We start from the raw sequence: 19,139 nt of genomic DNA on the forward strand, positions 1-19,139 counted from the left end.
GTTGGCAAAGGGCTTAGAGGATAGGATGCTTTGGTTCAAAGTTAATTCAAGAGGCAAACTTGGGTATATGACCCACCCCACTCCCTCCAGGCACTAATTGTCCCTCAGGCCCTTGGGTATACACAATCATATCCCTGACTTCAAACCCTTTCTTGACCTAGGTACTGGAGATCGGGATGAGGTACATTCACTGTATAGGAGGCTGGAGGGGATGGTGGAGGGGTAAGAGGTGGGAGGGGAGAATAATATCCACGCAGATGGGAGATAGGGAGGGATTTAGAATCATGGGAGGGATGAAGAAGGTAGAGGTCATGACCCCTGCCAGTCTGCTTTAGTGATGCTATTAGCAGCCTAATGGCTACTATTGTACAGGAGAATAAAGCCAGAATTTTAGAGGCTAGATGCCTGGTGCTCTTAGAAAAATCAAAGCTTGGAGTAGGGGGGGGGGGGTACAAAAGCCAAAAGCTGGAAAACCAGTCCCCTGGGCTCGAGTGGTGTACACAATTGGCTAGTTCCTCCAGAGGTCATCCCATCCTATCCCATGCCTTGAAAAAAGCCCTTTATCTTCCATGGTAAACTCACTATTTCTCCCTCCCTCCCTCTCTTACACACACACACACACACACACACACACACACACACACACACTCACATACATACATACACACTTCTTTATTAGTAAAAGAACAGGTTGGCTCAAATCTCTCCAATATGAGACATCTAAATGGATCCTGGAGGTCATTTGGGAGGGACAAAATTGAATATATAACCCACATTTTTATCATTGCTATTTCTCTTGGTTTTACATTCCTTTTTTTGGAGTGTGACTTTCATTTTACATTTTTCAATGACTTGAAGATCTTTCACATTCATGGTAACATATAGGTTTTCTGAATCATTTTAAGATGTTGCAAATAGTGGCTCCTAGCAACTCAGACCTTTTCCCCACCTTTAGATGTGGAAAAGCAGATTCTATTCATATCATAGCATTCTAACACAGCATGGTCATGCTCCTCAGGTACACCACAATTCATTTTTCCAAATCCTTTTCCCTTTTTCATTTCCCTTTGAATTCTTCATCCCAGACCAAGTTTAGAAGCCATTCTGACCACCAACTCCTCCTCTATAAGCCCCAATCCATTCATCCTCCAGCCTTCTCTTCTGCTTTTGTATTTTTTTATTCTTTTAAAAAATTTTTGTTGTTCAATTTTCCTTTTACAGTAAAACTATTGAGGTGACAGCCATACCCTGTTGCCTCTTCCATGGCAATGTCAACTTCCTGTTCCCTGGGGAAAGGGACTTTAAAAAAACAACCAGGAAGGAACTGGGAGCTGCAGAACCAGAGAGGTGACTTGGTCTCCAATGGCCAGGGCAGTCATCATGATTATGGAGTCCCCATTTTGTTAGCCAAGGTCCACCCTGAAAGTGAGCTGAGAAGAAACTGAGGCAGCATCCAATTGAGATGGTTGTACTGAAGAACAGGATAAAGCCTAAGCCGTTAACTATAACAGCATCGCTAAGAACTGCTGTAGGCCGAACCAGTTGGGAGGCCACCATTTCTGTTGTTAAAGAAGAAGCTGTCTTGGTTAGGAAAGGGCTGGGTAGGAAAATAGAGGTTACCATTAGCCAAAGCAGACATGTTGGCATGGAGTAGGGAAGGGCACATTTTGCTTGTTAGGACAGTCCTGTTGGTTGGTAATTTGGAGGAGGAATGAGAACAAGATGAAACTCGTCTGTGGTAGTAGACAAGCATCATTTTAGTTGCCATGTACAAAATGGATAGATAAAGTTCAGGTGAAAGGGACTACCCTCATTGCCAACCTTCACTGAAATACCATTCCCAGTCCACTTCCCCCTTTCTCCCATTAGTCAACTCCAGCTTCCTCCTGAATCAGGAGGTTCTATTCCACCTCACTTCAAGAGGAAACACTGTCCACCTTCTACCCACCCAGGTTATGTCACTTCTAGTTCTAGCCACACTTCCTGCACTGGAAGTGATCCTTCTCATCCTGGTTGAAGGCACTTCCTATTCCAAGCGCATTGCTTCCTGCCAATTCAGGGAACATTTCTGTTCAGGCCTTGTCAATGCCCATCAAGGCAGGTCCCTTTTTGGTCTGTTCCAGTAGAGGCCCATTCAATGTAGTGCCAGGCTTTGTGGATCATCTTCCAGGACAGTTTCTCTTCTCACCCTGGCAACAGTCATTTCCCACCTAGCCTTGGCCACTTAGGCAAAATGGATCACTTTGTCACCAATTTGCCCAGTGGTCCTAAATGGCTGAAGGAAGTAGAGAAGAAGAGTGGGCATTGAGAGAAGGGGGAGACTCTGTTGTCCATCCTTAAGCTGGACTGGAGACTGGGTCCTTCTCCCTAAGGCCCCAAATCCTTAGAGAGCTGTAGGGAAGCTCTTAGTTTGAGAGGTTAAAGGATGGAGGAGGAACAAAATCAATAAGATCTCCCCACCCTCCCCACCAGAGATGGAAGAAAACAATGAGAAGCTGAAAAGATAGAAAGAATGGGATATACGAGAAAGGGGTAGGAGAGAAAGATAGCAAAGAAAGACACAAAGAGATACAAAGAAGAAGAGAGAGAATAACAGGAAAATAAACTATGCAACAGAGAGAAGACAAAGACATCCATTGCCAGCCAAACTTGAGATTCTGCCCCCACCAAGAGGGTGAGGCAAGCACCAACAGTAATGATATCAACACAGAGAAGGATACTGTCTCTACCTCTATCTTCACTGTAGCCAAACAGAAGGCAGGACCACAAGCTGAAGGATAGGCAATGGCTTATGGGGGGAGACCCAGAGCAGAAAATAGATGGGAGGGTCTTTTAAGGGGTCCTGGAAACTTGGGCAGCAGATCAGGATTCAAAGAGAAAGTACTAGGGAAGAAGAAATTCCCTCAAACCATGATTGAGACTGCAGGGCATCCCTGGGATGTCTCTGAGAAACCCAGGTGTTGTAAGTATGTGTGGGGTCTGTCACACCTTATAGTAGATGTTTGGAGGGCTCTGAGGTGGCCCATCTTGCACAATATACACAGGATGTCCATAGTCACCACTCACCTTCTCGTAGTGAGGACAGAAAGGGGGATCTGTAGTTCCACTGCCCCTCAGAGGGATCCCCAACTCCCCTGGCTCAGTATCCCGGTGACCCATTCCTCCTGTTCCCCCACCTCCAAGTCCCACAGATCCTCCCCTCCCAAGAGAGCCTGGCCCAGGATGTCGGCTCTCTGAAGGCTTGGCTCGTCGTCTTCGCCAACACATGGCACCCCCTGCCCCTGCCACACCCAAGAGGAGCAGGGCCAGTCCCCCAGCTGCCCCAGCCACTGCTGGTATGCTAGGAGGAGGAAGAGGGCCCTCTGTACCCCTGGAAGTTGTATTACTGGAGGGGTCACCTGAGAGAAAAGAGGAATAGGAGGTACTGAAGAAGTAACTAAGATACCTGGCCACACAAGCATAAGGATTTCTAAAAGAGACTTCCCTGCCAGTCTTCAATCCCCTCTGAGACCAAGGCATCTTAATTTTTCAATCTCATGCTTCCCTCCCGCTTTGCTTCCACTCAGAACCCAGGTGTCCAACCCCTTAGTTCTTTGCCATAAGCCCTCCCCCCTTGTCTGACAGTGCTAATTAAAGCTATGGCTTAGCTAATTAGCCCTAATTATGCCTCTTCCTCATTTAGCTTCTTTCCCTCTCCTACCTTCAGTCCCTCCCCTCCCCTCTTTTAGCTCTTTCCCCTATCTCTGCAGAGTGGGAAAGGGAGAGTAAAAACAGTATAGACTTTTAGGGAGAAAAAGTAGGTGAGGGGACATTTGGAGTCATACCTGCCATATTCTCTTTGCTGGGATCCAGGCGGTGTGCTGCGCCCCGGTCCTTCTCTATTGGCATTTGAGAGACAGGTTTTCGAGGAGCTGTCCCTCCTCGGGGACCTGGAGAAGAAGCCAAAAAGAAGTCAGAGCATCCAAATCCCTATTCCACTTAGCAGTTCTCCAGCGACTTTCTGATTCTCCTGGAAATCCAAAGGTCTCAGCACCTGCCGTACTTCCCCAGCTCACCCCAATTCCCCTCTTACTCACTCTGTCCCACACGGAGAAGTACCCTCATCCCCCTGGTCAGGCAGACCCCACCCTGAAGACTCTCCAGACCCTCTCGGGTTCCATCTGATGTAGCTATAAGAGAAAACAAGTAAAAGGTTGTTACCCAAGAGACTGGATCCTGAATCAGCCAATCAAACCCATTCTATCTTAACTTCTTCCATTTGACAGTAGGCATTAAATAAAAAGATACGTTTGTATCTTGCCTCAGAACCTAGCTGCATCCATTTTCCCTTCTTAATAACCCATTCCCTTCTTATAACTCTCTCTCACACTTTCCCTCTTCTTCCACTTAGTTCCTCCCTAACATTTCCCCAACCTCAGTACCAATGATATAGTAGTCATGGTGTGAACGGAATTCATGTCCCCATAAGTTGGGACTGTACTCCTGGAACTTGATGGTGAATCGAAGATCAACATCAGGCCGGTCACAGGTCAAGAGCAGGTTAGGGGATGGAGGGGCCTCACAGCGTCGGCCCTGGGCTCCTCCAACCAGGTACAGTTTGTAGAACTCATAATCTGGGGATGAGTGTGGGCCAGGGGGGCGGGCCCGAGGGCATAGTAGATCCAATCGGTCCCCAATCTGAGGGTAGAGTACATAGCCACCCTCTGCCTGGAACCTAAGCAGAAAAAAAGAGGGCCCAGGGGCTGAATTCTCAGCTCCAATTCCCTCAAGAATCCAGCCATCTAGATTCCCCAGGTGTCAGTTCCTGCTTCTGACTGCCAAGTCAAAAACTGTATACTAATGGATCGAATATATTGACCCCTAAAGGGAACAGGGACAAAGCTGGGGAAACAGGAATGGGATTCATTATTTCTTGATATGTCCAGATGTATTTTATTCAATACATTCACCCTCGCCAAACTATATACACTCTGCCATCCAAGCTCCATCACCTGGCCTGTTGTCATGGTAACAGGATGCCAGTTGCCAAGGAGCTGGCCTCTCTGGAGTCATGGGGCCCACCCCTCACTGGTGACTTAATCATTACAGTCCATGGCAACCAAGCGTGAGGTCACAATATCTACCCTAACCCCTAATACCAAAAGGCAATAACAGTGACATCATTGCCTTCCAAGGTGACTTCACTAATTCTCAAGGTACTTCCATCAGCATCAGGACATAAAGAAAGATGGAGATGGAAGGGGGGCATTTCTTCCCATCAATGCCAGCCCAATGATATCATAGTGGTTGCCATGGCAATGTGATCAGAAGAAAAAAAAAGCACTGAAGATGGGACCAGTTTGGGGTTAGAGACTTGTACCCTAATGAGAACCAGAGGTGGGGACTTGAATGCCTAAATTCTTTCCTTAGTCTCTGTCCCGTTCTCATCTCAGACTTTAATGTTGTTGAGAAAAATAAAGCTTTAGCAGCCACCTCCCTGCTGGGGGAAATAATACTGGCCCTAGAATAAGATTCATGACTCACTTCAATCCTGCCCTCATGTACTCTAGATCCTACTGCCATCATAAACCAAACCATTTATTCCCATCTATATTCTCTCTGCATCAATGATAGTGGCAGGATGTTAAATACTGATCTGTCCTGGGTCATGGAGATTTTATGCTTTCCTCTGCCTTCTCTCAACCGGCCAACTCCCTCTCCAACTCAGGAGTTCACAACCTGTGTGGTAATTCCCAAGGGAGGAGATCCACAAGACTGACTCTGTGAACAAGCCCTGCAAGTCTGATCTATATACTACCTGCTATATACTATAGCTGGTCTATAAGTTAGGAATAGAGGATAACTACTTGCAGTAGTCCATGAAGTTAACTATGTGGCTCAGTCTCTTCTATACCCTGGAAGGAGGAATAGGAGTAGAGCTGGAGGAGTTCCTAGCTTGCTAAACTGGGAAGATCCTAGCTTCCCCCCTCCCCTTATTTAGCTCCAGTGATAGATGGAATAGAGTTGAGCAGTAAAGCACTGAAATTATACCCAAAGGAGTCTACTGAGAATAGAGTTCTATAGTATGCCCCTGGGGAAGGAATATAGTGAAGAAGACTGACTTGGCAGCTGGGAAAAGATGTGGTTTTCAAAACAATTCTTGGTCCTGAATTGAGGCAATGGGATGAATGACCTGCCCTGTTTTGCTTGAGGTCCCCTCTGACCTTTAGACCACTCTTTTCTTGATAAAACAAAGTGAGGCAGTAGGATGTCACAGATCCAATACGGTAAGGCTAAACCTACCTAAATAGGCTAAGAGGAAGACCTTGGGATGGGGTAAGGCTTCCCATCATGAAGTGGGACATAAAGCAGGGAGGCCAGGAAGAGAGGACAGAGCCACATGGGAAAAGGTAATATAGGATAAATTGATGGAGCTAGGATTAGCTAGCTTCTAGGATAAGCTTCCTCCACACTCTACATTTTCTCCAACCATGCTCCCTACAGAGTCAAGGTACCCTATCCTAAGGCTCCAAATATTACTTTGATTACATCTGACAAATGAATGGACCAGATACTCTCAAGCCCACCCCAGCCCTCTCAAACAAGTTAGTCACAAATCCAGATATCCCAACTTGTACCTGCCTAAACCCAGTGCATCTCTCCTCCCCCCTGAACTTTATATCCCTCTTCTTTATGGGGTCTTCTAAACTTTGGATATTCCACTGCTTCTCTTTCCCACCTAGACCTATATCTCGTGTGAGACTCAAAACATCTGGCTGCTCAGCTTTCAAATGACATCTTTCTATTGCATTGAGGACCACAGAACTCTGTATTCTATCTAGCCCAACATCTCTTCACCCAGATGTCCATAATCCTCTCAATGACTTTGCTGGTATGGCAGTGCTGGTGGTAGCTACCTATCCCCCCAAATCCCTCCCCCCCAGCTCACCTCTTATTCGCCGAGTTCCAGTAGACAGGCTCCAGGCTAAGCCCCGACACCAGCCCCAAGAGGCCCAGCAGCAGCCCCCCGACTCTCATGCCCCCCAGCCCAGAATGGAGGGCCCCCATTACCCCCCCTGCCAAGGCCTGGGGGGGGTGGAGGCACCAATTTCCCCCAAAGCCACACACAGTCTGGGTCACCCCACAGGGGTCTCACAACACCCCCTTCTTCCAGTCTCTGACCTATACTACTCAAGCTTCTCGGTTTCCCCTTTGATCACTTGCCCCAGCTCCAATTTCCCCCCAAGTTGCCTTCTCTACTCTTCTCTAAACCCCTTCTTTACAATGCTCAACCCACGAGATTCCAGGGACCCCCCCCCAATCCGCCTGCAGATTCTACACACACATAGACTAACACATACACACACACATACACACACACACACCCCTGCCCACACTTCAGCACCCCAGGATTTTTAGGAGGCCTAGTGAGGGGCTGGGGGAGGCTGAGGGAGTTGGGGGGCAGGCAGGGAAGGCATGGGGGTGCCTAAGGGAAGGAGAGTCAAAGCTGGAATGGAGCTGGAGCCCTAGCCTAGCTGGGGACTGAGGGCAGCAAGCTAGGGGAGGAGACTAGAGTCCAGAGCTCCGGAGGGGGGAGTTAAAGGAGAGGCGGAGAGGAGGGATGAAGGGAAAAACTGGATCTGGAGTTAGAGGAGGTAGAATCCCACAGCCCACTCCCTCCCACAACACCCACACCTCCCACCAGAGCTGGCTTCAACCCCGCCCAGCTCTTTCTTGTCTCTTTGTCTCTCTAAGTCGACTTTCTTTTTCTTTCGTCTCCGTCCCTTTCCACTCACCCTCAGCCACCTGGACTTTTCAGTCTTCCTCCCGCTGGTTTTAAAAGAACCTGGCTGCTTAGCAGCCCTTCCTACCCCCAAGAATCTTTGGTCTTGCAGCATCCTCTTCATTCCCCACTACTCCCCACTTCACATAGCTTCACTTGCGTGTATTCAATCCATAGTTTTGGGGGTTTTTTGCTTTTGTTATCATTTAGACGGTGAAATGGAGGAAAAGAGAGAATCTGAGACTCAGAAAAGAAGGACCTTCCCCCAGTTGGGAAAGTTAATGAGAAGGTAGAGAAAGTAGCAAAAGGAAATTAATTTGGGATAGGGAAAAAAACCATAGCATTTCATTGCCTTCTGGAAAGGAAAATCCACTGTAGTGGGGGAAAACAAGGGCTGGACCAGGAGACCTGAGTTCTAATTCTCCTGTGGAACATTTCACCCTCCAGGTTACAAAAGCACGTCCTAGCTATGAGATCTTAATCAAGTCATTTGACTTTAGTTTCTTTTCTTCACCTATAAAATAGGATTGTGTAGCTCTACCTACCTGCTAGAGTTGTTGTAAGGAGCAAATGACATAAAATTACATTAAAAGTCTCAGTTATAATCTGTGTGGCTGGAGTGTAAAGACTGAGAAGCAGAGAGGAGGTGATGAGAAAAAAGCTTTCTTTTCCTTTTCATATATATGTAAACTGAAGAAACCCAAGACATTTCCTAAAAGAGGTCTGTACATATTTATATTTGTACATATAAGAGGCTTGTATTTATTGGAGGAGAGGAGAGATGGGACCAAAATTATTTCAAAAATCCAATCAGCTAAAGTGAAAACTGGAATTAGGATTTCAGGAGATGAAAACAGATCTAAAAGAAAGACAAGGGTGAATCGTGCCTGTTGACAGCCTGGAGGGCCATTTTATTATCCATTTTAGACTAACATCTCCCATTATACTAGGAAATACTGGGAAAGAAATATCCCCAAGTATAATGAATGTAGCATAGGGTCTGAAATGCTTGAGCCTTCAATTTAGGACTTTATGAAAAAGGGAAACAAGTTGGGGGGAAGGGAAGAGAAGAATCCGGCATAGAGAAATGAAAATCTCTCCAACCCTCTTCCTTCCCAGTGTGTGGAAGAATGTGAATGTCAGTACTATTACTAAAAAACAAGGAGACAGGACCCAGTTATTCGATTAATGAATTATAATGGTACTTTGTACAAGCTTTGTGTGAGTATTAATCCTACTTCCATTATTTGTCTCACCTTTACTTTTCCACACCCCTTTTTTCTTAGCTGTAGAGATATGATAGAAATCCCAAGAGGGGTAGGGGGAACAACTTGCTCTCCCACCCACCCACCCCTAAAAAAAACCTGGGAGGGAAGCTCAATTTAGTGCTTAAAAGAATGATTAGTAGTCTTCTGTAAAAATGAGGGAATGTTTGTCTCATATACTCTCACACCCCAAAACACACACATGCCATTCTCCTCCACCTCAAAACAATCACATATACAATCACAGGGACTGCCACATCAATTCAGTCACACTCCAACAGACCCCTGTGGGGCTACATAGCAGAGCTCCACCTCATACACAATGCTAGGGAGCAAAACCTAGACACACCCCCTTCAGTTTACCAGGTTGCCTGGTAACTATAGGAACAATGACTGAAAACCCCACCCACCCTCAACAGTGACCTCACACTGAGCTCTGCTATGGATTGGTTTCCATCTTTCATCCCTCCCAGGTCCAAACATAAAGTGATAGACTGCAGGAGACTTGGAGGAAAACTAGACAGCCTCCTCCCAAAAAGAATACAGTACACAGTCTGCCATGTCAGAAAACCTTTTTATACAGGCCCATGTTCTCCCTCCCCAGAACCACATTCCTTCCCCATTTCTTTACAGTCAGGGGTTTCTGTATCAGAAGCACCCCCACACCACCATAGCTGCAGACGAAAGTCGGGGTGGGCATGGCTCAGTGAGAGCAGGGGAACTCCGTTTGCCTGCCCCTCTTCATCCTCACTGTTTGTCGGCTCAGGGAAAACACGCTGGCCAGAGGATGTGGCCAGCAGAGGCATGCTTGGGTGTAGGCTGTTAGGATCGGGGAAAGGGAGGAGAGAGGGAGGTTAGTGTCTCAGTCTAGCATTCTTCCAGTACCATTGTTGCTGCCTCTTTACTCCCAAACCTTCCTCCTTTCCTAATTTATCTATTACTGGTAAGGGTGCCCAGGCTCATGGCCTAGGTATCCTCTCCCACCCTACATTTTCCTCTTTTCCCCCATATTAAACTTATTGTCAAGTCTTATGGATTTTGCTGTTGTAATCTCTTTCATCTAAGCCCCCTTCCCCTGACACCGCCTGCTGGTTGGTTTTCCCCATTTGACTATCACCTTCCTAAAGCAAGGGTATAACCAATATAACCACATTACTTCTCCCCATTCCCTATCACTTTGAGGATCATTCAAAGTTCCCCTGAATCTTACCTTATTACTCCAAAGCATACTCTGGGACTCAGTGACACTGGCCTCCTTGCTACAGTCTATCTCCTGACTTTGGAATTCTCCCCATTACTTATGCTTGGGAATGATTTCCCTTCTCAACTCTGCCTCCTGGCTTCAAGTTCCAGGTAAAAATGCACCTTCATGTAAAGTCTTTCTTAATCCCCTTAAATGACAGTGCTTTTTCTTTGTGGATTATTTCCAATCTAAACTGCACATAATTTGTTTATACATAGTTTTTTCATATTATATCTCCAATTAAACTATAAGCTTTTTAAAAGCATTCTACATACTGTCTAACATGTAGTAGATACTCAATATTTATTGACTGACTCCAAATTTCCCCAAACGCTACAAGACACCCAAGTTTCCTACCTAATGCCATTGGTGCAGTCCTTTTGAGGTAGAAAACTCATTAGTGGCTCCTGTTGGTTTACCCCAACCCCACTGGTGTCCCATACCGACACAACTCCATCAGTGCTGCCACTTGCTAGGAATTGTCCTGTCCTGAAGAAAAGGCTAAAATCACACTGGACTTCACAAGTCTTCATTACCCAGCTGATTTAGGTTCCTCCCAGATGCACCCTCCCAAGGGGACCCACACTGATTTTCCTCAGGAGATGGGAAAAAGGGCTCTTCAGTTTGCTTGGAAAGGGAGAAAAACATGGCTACTCACGGATCCAGGTCAAAATAAATACGCTGATTAGTAGAGACTTCTCGATTCAAGGACAAAAGTAAGTGGCCTGGCTGCCGGAGATCCCAACACAGGAGCTCATCATCCTGAGAGCGAAGCTAAGCTGTTCAGTGAATTGAAACCTCCAAACCCTACTTCCCTCACAGCTCGGGTCTCCAGCCCCATCAGTCTCAAAGCAACTAATATCACTTTCCCTCCCAGTAAAATGGTACCTGACTCATGTCTATGCAATTGTCCACCCACCCTACCCTCACACATCTAACTCCCACCTTTCGGGCCCCTGAGAAGAGACGGTTGCCATCAGGATGGAAGCAAAGGTGGGTGATGCCCCCATGATGCCCCGCAAATAGAGCAAGAGCAGAGCCATCATCCTGGGAATACAGACCAAGGGAGCATCCATAGGAGCCACAGGCATAGAGAGGTTGGGTTGGGCTGAATGCGATGCATGAAATGATCCCACTCTGGCCTTGTTTTTTGGCTAGCGTGGGAAAGAGTGAAGGAAAGTAAGATGAAGACAAAGGCATGGCCACCATTTAAATTCTCTAACTTCCTTCTAAGATTATTCAAGAACTAGGGTTCTCCCCAACCTCCAGTTTCTCTTCAGAGACCCCAAGTATCTATGAGTCATTAATAAGTGCCTATTTTCTAGGCATTAAGTTAATCAGGCATTGGGAATATAAGTTACAAAGTGAAATAGTCCCTGTCCTCAAGGTGCTTATATTCTAAGAAGAGATATATAATTGTGAGTGTGTGTGTGTGTGTGTGTGTGTGTGTGTGTGAGCATGCGTAAGTGTGTATACATATATGTGTGTGTTAAATATATATATATATATATATATGACATAAGTAGGCTATTAGGGCAGCCTTGAAGGGGAAAGCACTAGCAGAGAAAGGAGAGAAGGAGGAAAGCCTCCTGAAGAAAGTAGCACTAGAGCTGGGTTTTAAAGGAAGCCAGGGATTCCAGAAAGCAGAAGGGAGGAAAACATTACAGGCAGGGAGGACAGCCAGTACCTTTAAAGGCACAAAGGTGGGAGATGGAGCATCATGGGCGAGGAACAGCATCTAAGCCAATCTCTAGACCATAGAGCAAAATGTAGAGACATAATATGGGAGAAGACTGGAAAGGGTCCAGGTTGTGAAGAGCTTTAAATGCCAGACAGGAGTTTACATTTGAATCTGGAGGATTAAGAAAAAGCCATTAGATTTGGCAACTAAAAGACTATTGCTAATTTTTGCAAAGTACCTTGTGTTCTACAGTTTGATACTACAGCCCTATGAAATAGGTGCTGTTATTCTCATTTAGTAGATAAGGAAACTGAGGCTGAGGTTAAGTGACTTGCCCAGTGACAGACAGCTAAGTGTAGGGAAAGATTCAAACACAGATGTTCCTGGTTCTAGGCCCAGCATTGTACCTACTGCTACCTAATGTCATCACATTACTAATAAGACCAGAAGCCAGGCAGCAGAGGATTTAGAAAAAGAGAATAGATTTAAGAAGGGAAAGAGATTTGTATAATATTTATCAGTGATGGTATCTAGTAATATCCTACAGTAAGGGAGATGGCAGTGTATTTGTAAAGGGACAGAGAATCAATTAGGGAGGATGTGAATGGAAAGGACTTTGTCAGGACCCAACTGAGAAAAGACAACAAATTTTACAGGGAACCTAATCAATATGAGTCTGTCCATCCTGCTTTTCCCAATTTCTTCTTGAAGGAGCATAATCCTCAATTCCATTGTTCCTAGATACAGAGCAAGAATTCCCATGGGAAAAGGAACTCTGAGCTTTGGGGGAAAGTATTTGGGGGGAAAATCCTCTTTGGGTTGGGAGTTAGGGGATGGGGGACTGACAGCTAAGCTGTCTTGATTCTCACCAAATGTGGATCTTGTTTCAAACTGTCTCCCAGGTCGGGATGTGGAGAAGATTCGAACAGTTCTGTTGAAGCCACAGAAGAGCTGTGAGCCATCCGGAGAGAAGCAGAGGGAATGGGCAGCAGTCAATTCATCCTGAAGTAGAGAAAGGAGAAAGAAGTGGTCACTGAAATGCCAAACACTCAGAACCCCAAGAGCAAGGAAAGAGCTGGCAGTCTAAGTATGCCTGATGGATCCCAAGAGGAGAAGAAAGAGATGTTCATACCAGGTGGTTATAAGCCCGAAAGGAAGCCCGGAGCTGCCCAGTGAAGGCATCCCAAATATGGATGGGATTTTCACGACTGCTACTGGCCACACTGTTAAGAAAATAGGGACAGTGAGAAGCAATTATTAAAGAAAGTACACAGAGGAAACAAACTAGGCCTCTCAACTCCCCTTTAGATGATGGAAAGGATCTTCCTCTTCTACACAGCTTCTCTGACAGCACTCCACCTTTCCCCCATTCCCCCAAGATATTCTCTTGAAATGTCAAGAAACATTGAGTCTATTCCCATTAGATAAAAGATGATCAAAGATGATCAAATGTCATGACTTACAAGCAGGTGTCTGGCTGGCCTGAATTCATCAGAGAATACCAACAGTAATCATAAATAGTGTCACCTTCCACCATGCGCAGAACTGGGACCTGGGCAAGAAAGAATGGAACACCCAAGTTTTGAGGACTGGACATCTCCATCTTGTAGAATTTCTCCAAGGTAAAAACCAATATGGTTCTTGTCTCATAGGAACTTACCTTCTTCAAATAGAAAAGGAATTTCTTAAATATGATTAAAAAGTAAACTATTATAAAAGCAAAGAAGAGAGCAAAACAAAGTTGTAAGAATTGTGAGAAGGAAAATCACTATAATTGATATTGGATGAAGGAAGAGAAAATAAAGAAACTGGTATCTAAAATACCCTTTCTCATTTTCTCCTTTTTGGTGGAGTGTGGAGGACTGGCTCTAGGTATAAGGGCACACATGAATTCATGAGTATGAGAGATTGATAGGATAAAAACAAGAAAACAGCAAGTAGTTCAATTTGTAATCTGTCCAAAACATTTGTTAAAGACAGGAGTATAAAATAATAGGGGAAATATAGGTAGTAACTAGACTGTAATAGACCAATATTTAATTTCTAGACAATGGGGAGCCAATCAAGGATTATCTGAAGAGATATGCATGTGTGGCCAAGATACAGGATCACAAACATGTTGGAGGTTATACCCAAGATGACAGAATCCATGGGTCAATCTGTTTGCAATCATTCAGTAGAATCCTATCATTTGGAGGGAAGAGATTGATGTAGTGGCTTAAGGAAAGAATTTCTGACCAACTTCTGGGATGCCAAATAGAAAGCAAAGAAACAAGAGTGATCCACAGGTGAATGAACATGTAGGCTAGAGAGCAAGAAGCTGGTCACCTGGAAAGAGTGGACTTGAGATGAGACCAAATTAAACTAAACTAGATTTTTCACCCTTCTTTCTGGCTCCCACTCCCACCCCTGGCCTATTTCCAGTGCACAGTGCTTAGGAAATTTCTACTCAGAGCTTAAATCTCAATCCCTTTTTTCAAAAATCTTCCACAAGACCATCTAAGAGAGGGCTATGGGACCATTTAAGAAGAGACTATATGGAAATAAGAAAGGAATGATGTGTCTGAATGTCTATCTGCAATTTTAAGTTATTTGATATAGGTAATAAATCACACGGCTATTAATGATTTTTTTCTAAGCTTCTAAGTTCTCAGTTCAAGACTGAGATTATTATCCCATGGGAGAAGAGATTTCTCTGATTTTATTCCAGGGTAGAGGATAAACCAATTAAAGAAAATTTCTGTAATTTCAATTATTTAATGAAAATATACCACAGCACATCTATTAGACTGCTTCTGAAGATGAGGATTCAGTAGCAGAAAAGAGTGGAGGTTAGTTTACATAGTTGTCCTCATGTGCACTTGAAAGGCACTGCAATCACAATCCCACACCTACAAGATTGCTAGCAACTAGATGAAAGATTGATTGATTGAAAGAATAGAAGGAGACAGTGACAGGACTATTACAATAGTCTAAGATATAGTTGATCAAGGCCTAGCAAATTGAAAATAGGAAGAAAAAAAAAGAGGAAAGTAAAATCAATAATAATTGGTAATTAATTGCATGTAAGTGGATAGGAAGGGAGATTTGTTCCCCTTCTCTCTAGCTTAATTAATATAGTTTGCAGATGTGGAAACAATGATGTGGGAATAATTCCTCTATGTAATAGGAATCTCTCTCTAAATCAGAAGGATTTAGACTACTGATTAAGCTGAAAATTGGCCATACCCCTAGGGTCTTTAAATACTTAAATCCAGGAGACAACCAGTAGCTTAAGAGTTCAGCAGTGAAAGCCAGAAATCAGGAATCAAGGAAGAACCTAGATGTTTACCTCTTAGGAGAAGGGACTTATTCTCCCCTTTACCTCAATAGGCCATAGCAGTAGAACTATTTGTCCAGAGAGACATTAGATGGAAAATCAGTTCTAGAGAATCAGAAACAGAGTTGAGATGACAACAGACACATTACAGTCACTGATTCAGAAAAGTGATCACTCAATACCCAGGATTAACTTTATGACTAAAGCATGACTGACCCAGATCTCAAATCAAAAGAGAAAAACCAGCTAGCTAGTTCTGGCAACCTAAAATCAAATTTCAGTTCCAGAAAAGGACAGACTCTTAAAAACTCAGATAAAGCATCTTTGCTTAGAAAAGACACTCCCTTAGGGAGGAGCTTAATGATTCTGAAATTTTGAACCTTGAGTAATTAGGAAGACAGTTGTAATATCAATGGAAATAAATTCCTGGTCCTTTCAAAGCTCAGCTTAATTTCTACCTCCTTCAATGGAAGCCTTAGTTTATATACATGTGTATGTGCATATATGTACATTTGTGCATGTATATGTATATTTCATATGTATGTCTCACATAAAGAAGAGAGAAGAAAAAGGTCCTTGTGAAGAAAAGACTCAGTTTTTTGTTGTTGTTCTATCATCATTATTCTGGTACTCTGACACACTGGATGAATATAAAGAAAAAAAAATCCTCTCATTCTCAAGAAATTTTAACTATTAAAGGTTTTGATAAAGGCCTCATTTCCAAAATATATAGAGAATTGACTCTAATTTATAAGAAATCAAGCCATTCTCTAATTGATAAATGGTCAAAAGATGTGAACAGACAATTTTCAAATGATGAAATTGAAACTATTACCACTCATATGAAAGGATGTTCCAAATCACTATTGATCAGAGAAATGCAAATTGACAACTCTGAGATACCACTACACACCTGTCAGATTGGCTAAGATGACAGGAAAAAATAATGATGAATGTTGGAGGGGATGCGGGAAAACTGGGACACTGATGCATTGTTGGTGGAGTTGTGAACGAATCCAATCATTCTGGAGAGCAATCTGGAATTATGCCCCAAAAGTTATCAAACTGTGCATACCCTTTGATCCAGCAGTGGTACTACTGAGCTTATATCCCAAAGAGATACTAAAGAAGGGAAAGGGACCTGTATGTGCCAAAATGTTTGTAGCAGCCCTGTTTGTAGTGGCTAGAAACTGGAAAATGATTGGATGCCCATCAATTGGAGAATGGTTGGGTAAATTGTGGTATATGAATGTTATGGAATATTATTGTTCTGTAAGAAATGACCAGCAGGATGAATATAGAGAGGCTTGGAGAAACTTACATGAACTGATGCTAAGTGAAATGAGCAGAACCAGGAGATCATTATATACCTCAACAACGATACTGTATGAGGATGTATTCTGACAGAAGTGGATTTCTTTAATAAAGAGAAGATCTAACTTAGTTCCAATCGATCAATGATGAACAGAAGCAGCTACACCCAAGAAAGAACACTGGAAATGAATGTAAACTGCTTGCATTTTTGTTTTTCTTCCCGTGTTATTTTTACCTTCTGAATCCAATTCTTCCTGTGCAACAAGAGCACTGTTTGGTTCTGCACACATATATTGTATCTAGGATATACTGTGACATATTTAACATGTATAGGACTGCTTGCCAGCTGGGGGAGGGAGTGAAGGGAGGGAGGGGAAAAGTTGGAACAGAAGTGAGTGCAAGGGATAATGTTGTAAAGAAATTTTTTTCAAAATAAAAAAAAAAAAGAAGTTTTAACTATTCTGGAGGAAAGGACATGGGACATAAGGAAAATAATACAAAATAATAATATGAGGAAAATGTTTAACTGTTTAATAGTTGGATCAGGAAAGATTTAGAGGACCTGAGCAGATCTTGAGAGAAGATAAGGTAGTAAGAAAAGGAATAATATGAAATAAGATTGTAAAGATAAATTATGGCCAGATAGAATAAAGTTCTATATTTGCATTTTATCCTAGAAGCAACAGGTCATCTGATGAATGTTTCTGGGCAAGAATGTAATGTGGCTTAGATTCATTTGAAGAGCCTATTATTCGCAAGTAGAAAGAAAAGAAATATGGAGTAACCTTTTATAGTATTAACAGACAGAAAAGTACAAGTACTTACCATTTCTGTATTCTTGACCTCTTCCTCTTCATTATACAGTTCTGGGGGGAGATTATAAATCCTCAAGATGTTGTCGGCACTGTTGGTCAAGATGCAGGAGCCATCTGGAGCCCTGGAGGCAGAGGAAATTTAGGCTGGATGCCTAGTAGTTGAGTGAGTGGGGAAATAGGAACTCCTGAGTCCCTGACGGAAATGTCAGGCACTGGTCCTGAGAAAGAACTGAGCAATAAAGACCCAGTTCAACTTAATCAAAGAACACTATCCTTCTTAGCCCAGATCCAAAATTTCCCTGCCAACATAATCTTTTCCTTTCTCATCCAATGTCCTCCCGCCCCATCTAATTCGTCCAGGACCTTCTTTCCCTCTCCTCTCCATTACCATTTACAGCCTTTTAAGAAGTTTTCATGTTGAAAGTTGAACTCAGACCAGGAGTCACTGAGAAGACGAGGTGGCTGGGAGAAATTGTAGCTCCAGGAACTGAAAGGGAGATGAAGACTAGATGTGTGGGACCCTGAGGGAAATGGGAGCTTTGGAGGATTGAGGAGAGAGGCAGGACTGAGGGCCAGGGGCAGCTACTTAGGTACTTAAGGAAATGGGGGTGGGAGGCAAAAACAGGCCTTTTAAATGCCTTCCCCACAAGGAGTGGCCCTTTTGTTACCTGTCCAAGTCACTTACTAGTATCCCTCACATTCTGGGACTGGGTCCAAGTCTTCCTCCATTGGTTCCCCAGATGCAAATTCGGGAACTGCTCCCTCTACCTCGGGAAAGCTTTCAGTTTGGGCGAGTTCTTGCCCTTGCTCTCCAACGACCACCTCCTCCACAAGGGTTTCTCTATCTGGTTCCGGAGGAGCGGAGGTCCCAGGGCCTTTCTCTTTCCCCGGCTCCACAGAAGGGGTCGGGGGCTCCGCTGGCGCGGGGGCAGCATGGGAGGGCTCATCACTGCAAGAAGACCTGAGTGCTGGCTCCGTGGTTATGGTTATTAGGCCCTGAAAATGTAGGCAAAAACAGGGGAATGGTGGGCGGAGGGGGGAGAAGAGCGACCTCAGGAAGCCCCTGGAGCAGACAGTGGTCGTGGCTTAAATGTTCACGTACAACACTACACAGACCCAGACACACACACACACACACACACACATCCGAAGCAAGGGAAGAGATGCACCACAAACAGCAAAAGGACCGGAATGGAGATCAAAAGCGAATCCTGTTGAGGGAAGTGACTTGCCTAATGTCACACAAGTAACGGCGACAAGGTAGGAGCTTTTCCCCTTTGTACCACGCTGGTCCCCGAGCAGACAGGAGAACGCGAGAGACCAACAGGGGGCGGGATACCTTCCTCTCCAAGGGCTGACAAAGCTAATAGGTTCCGGCTCCTGCGCACATCTAATGCCAATCTGCCGCCAGCCAGATCTCGGAGAGTAGCTTGGGCTCGTAAAAGGCACGCTGCCTCTTTCTTGCGAGATTTCTTCCGGCTTTCGGATTGGTCTTTAGTTGAATCGGCGACGAGACGGATATAAGATATATCTGGACTACAATCCCCATAAATCTTCCAGGACTCCCTTCTACCTTAACCCTTTCTCTCTCTTCTGTCACCCTACTGCTTTCTGGGAGTTGTAGTTCCTAGATATAAGAGAGCCGGCTCTCTCTCCCTTCCGCAGCTTCCTTTCCCTGATACTCTAAGCCTTTTCCCGCATCTCATCTCCAGAGGATGCCCTGACTACACTCTTAAGCTA

The 19,139-nt window shown here is 44.3% G+C and overlaps 2 protein-coding genes across 3 annotated transcripts; both read right to left on the reverse strand.

Moving 5' to 3' along the window:
- Positions 1-657: 657 nt before the first annotated feature.
- EFNB3 (ephrin B3) lies at positions 658-7,686 on the reverse strand. The gene is made up of 5 exons (XM_051995792.1): positions 6,929-7,686; positions 4,422-4,714; positions 4,077-4,169; positions 3,825-3,929; positions 658-3,398 (listed from the first exon to the last, which is right to left on the reverse strand). Exons 1-5 carry the CDS (start codon positions 7,045-7,047, stop codon positions 2,983-2,985), a joined length of 1,026 nt encoding a protein of 341 aa, XP_051851752.1. The 5' UTR covers positions 7,048-7,686; the 3' UTR covers positions 658-2,982.
- Positions 7,687-9,582: 1,896 nt separating this feature from the next.
- Positions 9,583-18,853, reverse strand: WRAP53 (WD repeat containing antisense to TP53). Of its 2 annotated transcripts, XM_051995793.1 has the most exons (11): positions 18,739-18,851; positions 18,085-18,395; positions 17,788-17,886; positions 17,410-17,521; positions 13,415-13,503; positions 13,084-13,174; positions 12,821-12,953; positions 11,216-11,424; positions 10,929-11,032; positions 10,628-10,759; positions 9,583-9,846 (listed from the first exon to the last, which is right to left on the reverse strand). In XM_051995793.1, the coding sequence occupies exons 2-11, from the start codon at positions 18,126-18,128 to the stop codon at positions 9,603-9,605; spliced, it is 1,257 nt and encodes a 418-aa protein (XP_051851753.1). In that variant the 5' UTR covers positions 18,129-18,395; positions 18,739-18,851; the 3' UTR covers positions 9,583-9,602. The 2 variants fall into 2 exon arrangements, with proteins under 2 accessions (XP_051851753.1, XP_051851754.1); XM_051995794.1 differs by lacking the exon at positions 10,628-10,759 and having other exon boundaries at positions 18,739-18,853.
- Positions 18,854-19,139: the final 286 nt, after the last annotated feature.

This window comes from Antechinus flavipes, chromosome 4, assembly GCF_016432865.1.
Source record: "Antechinus flavipes isolate AdamAnt ecotype Samford, QLD, Australia chromosome 4, AdamAnt_v2, whole genome shotgun sequence".
In the NCBI taxonomy this organism is placed as follows: Eukaryota; Metazoa; Chordata; class Mammalia; order Dasyuromorphia; family Dasyuridae; genus Antechinus; species Antechinus flavipes.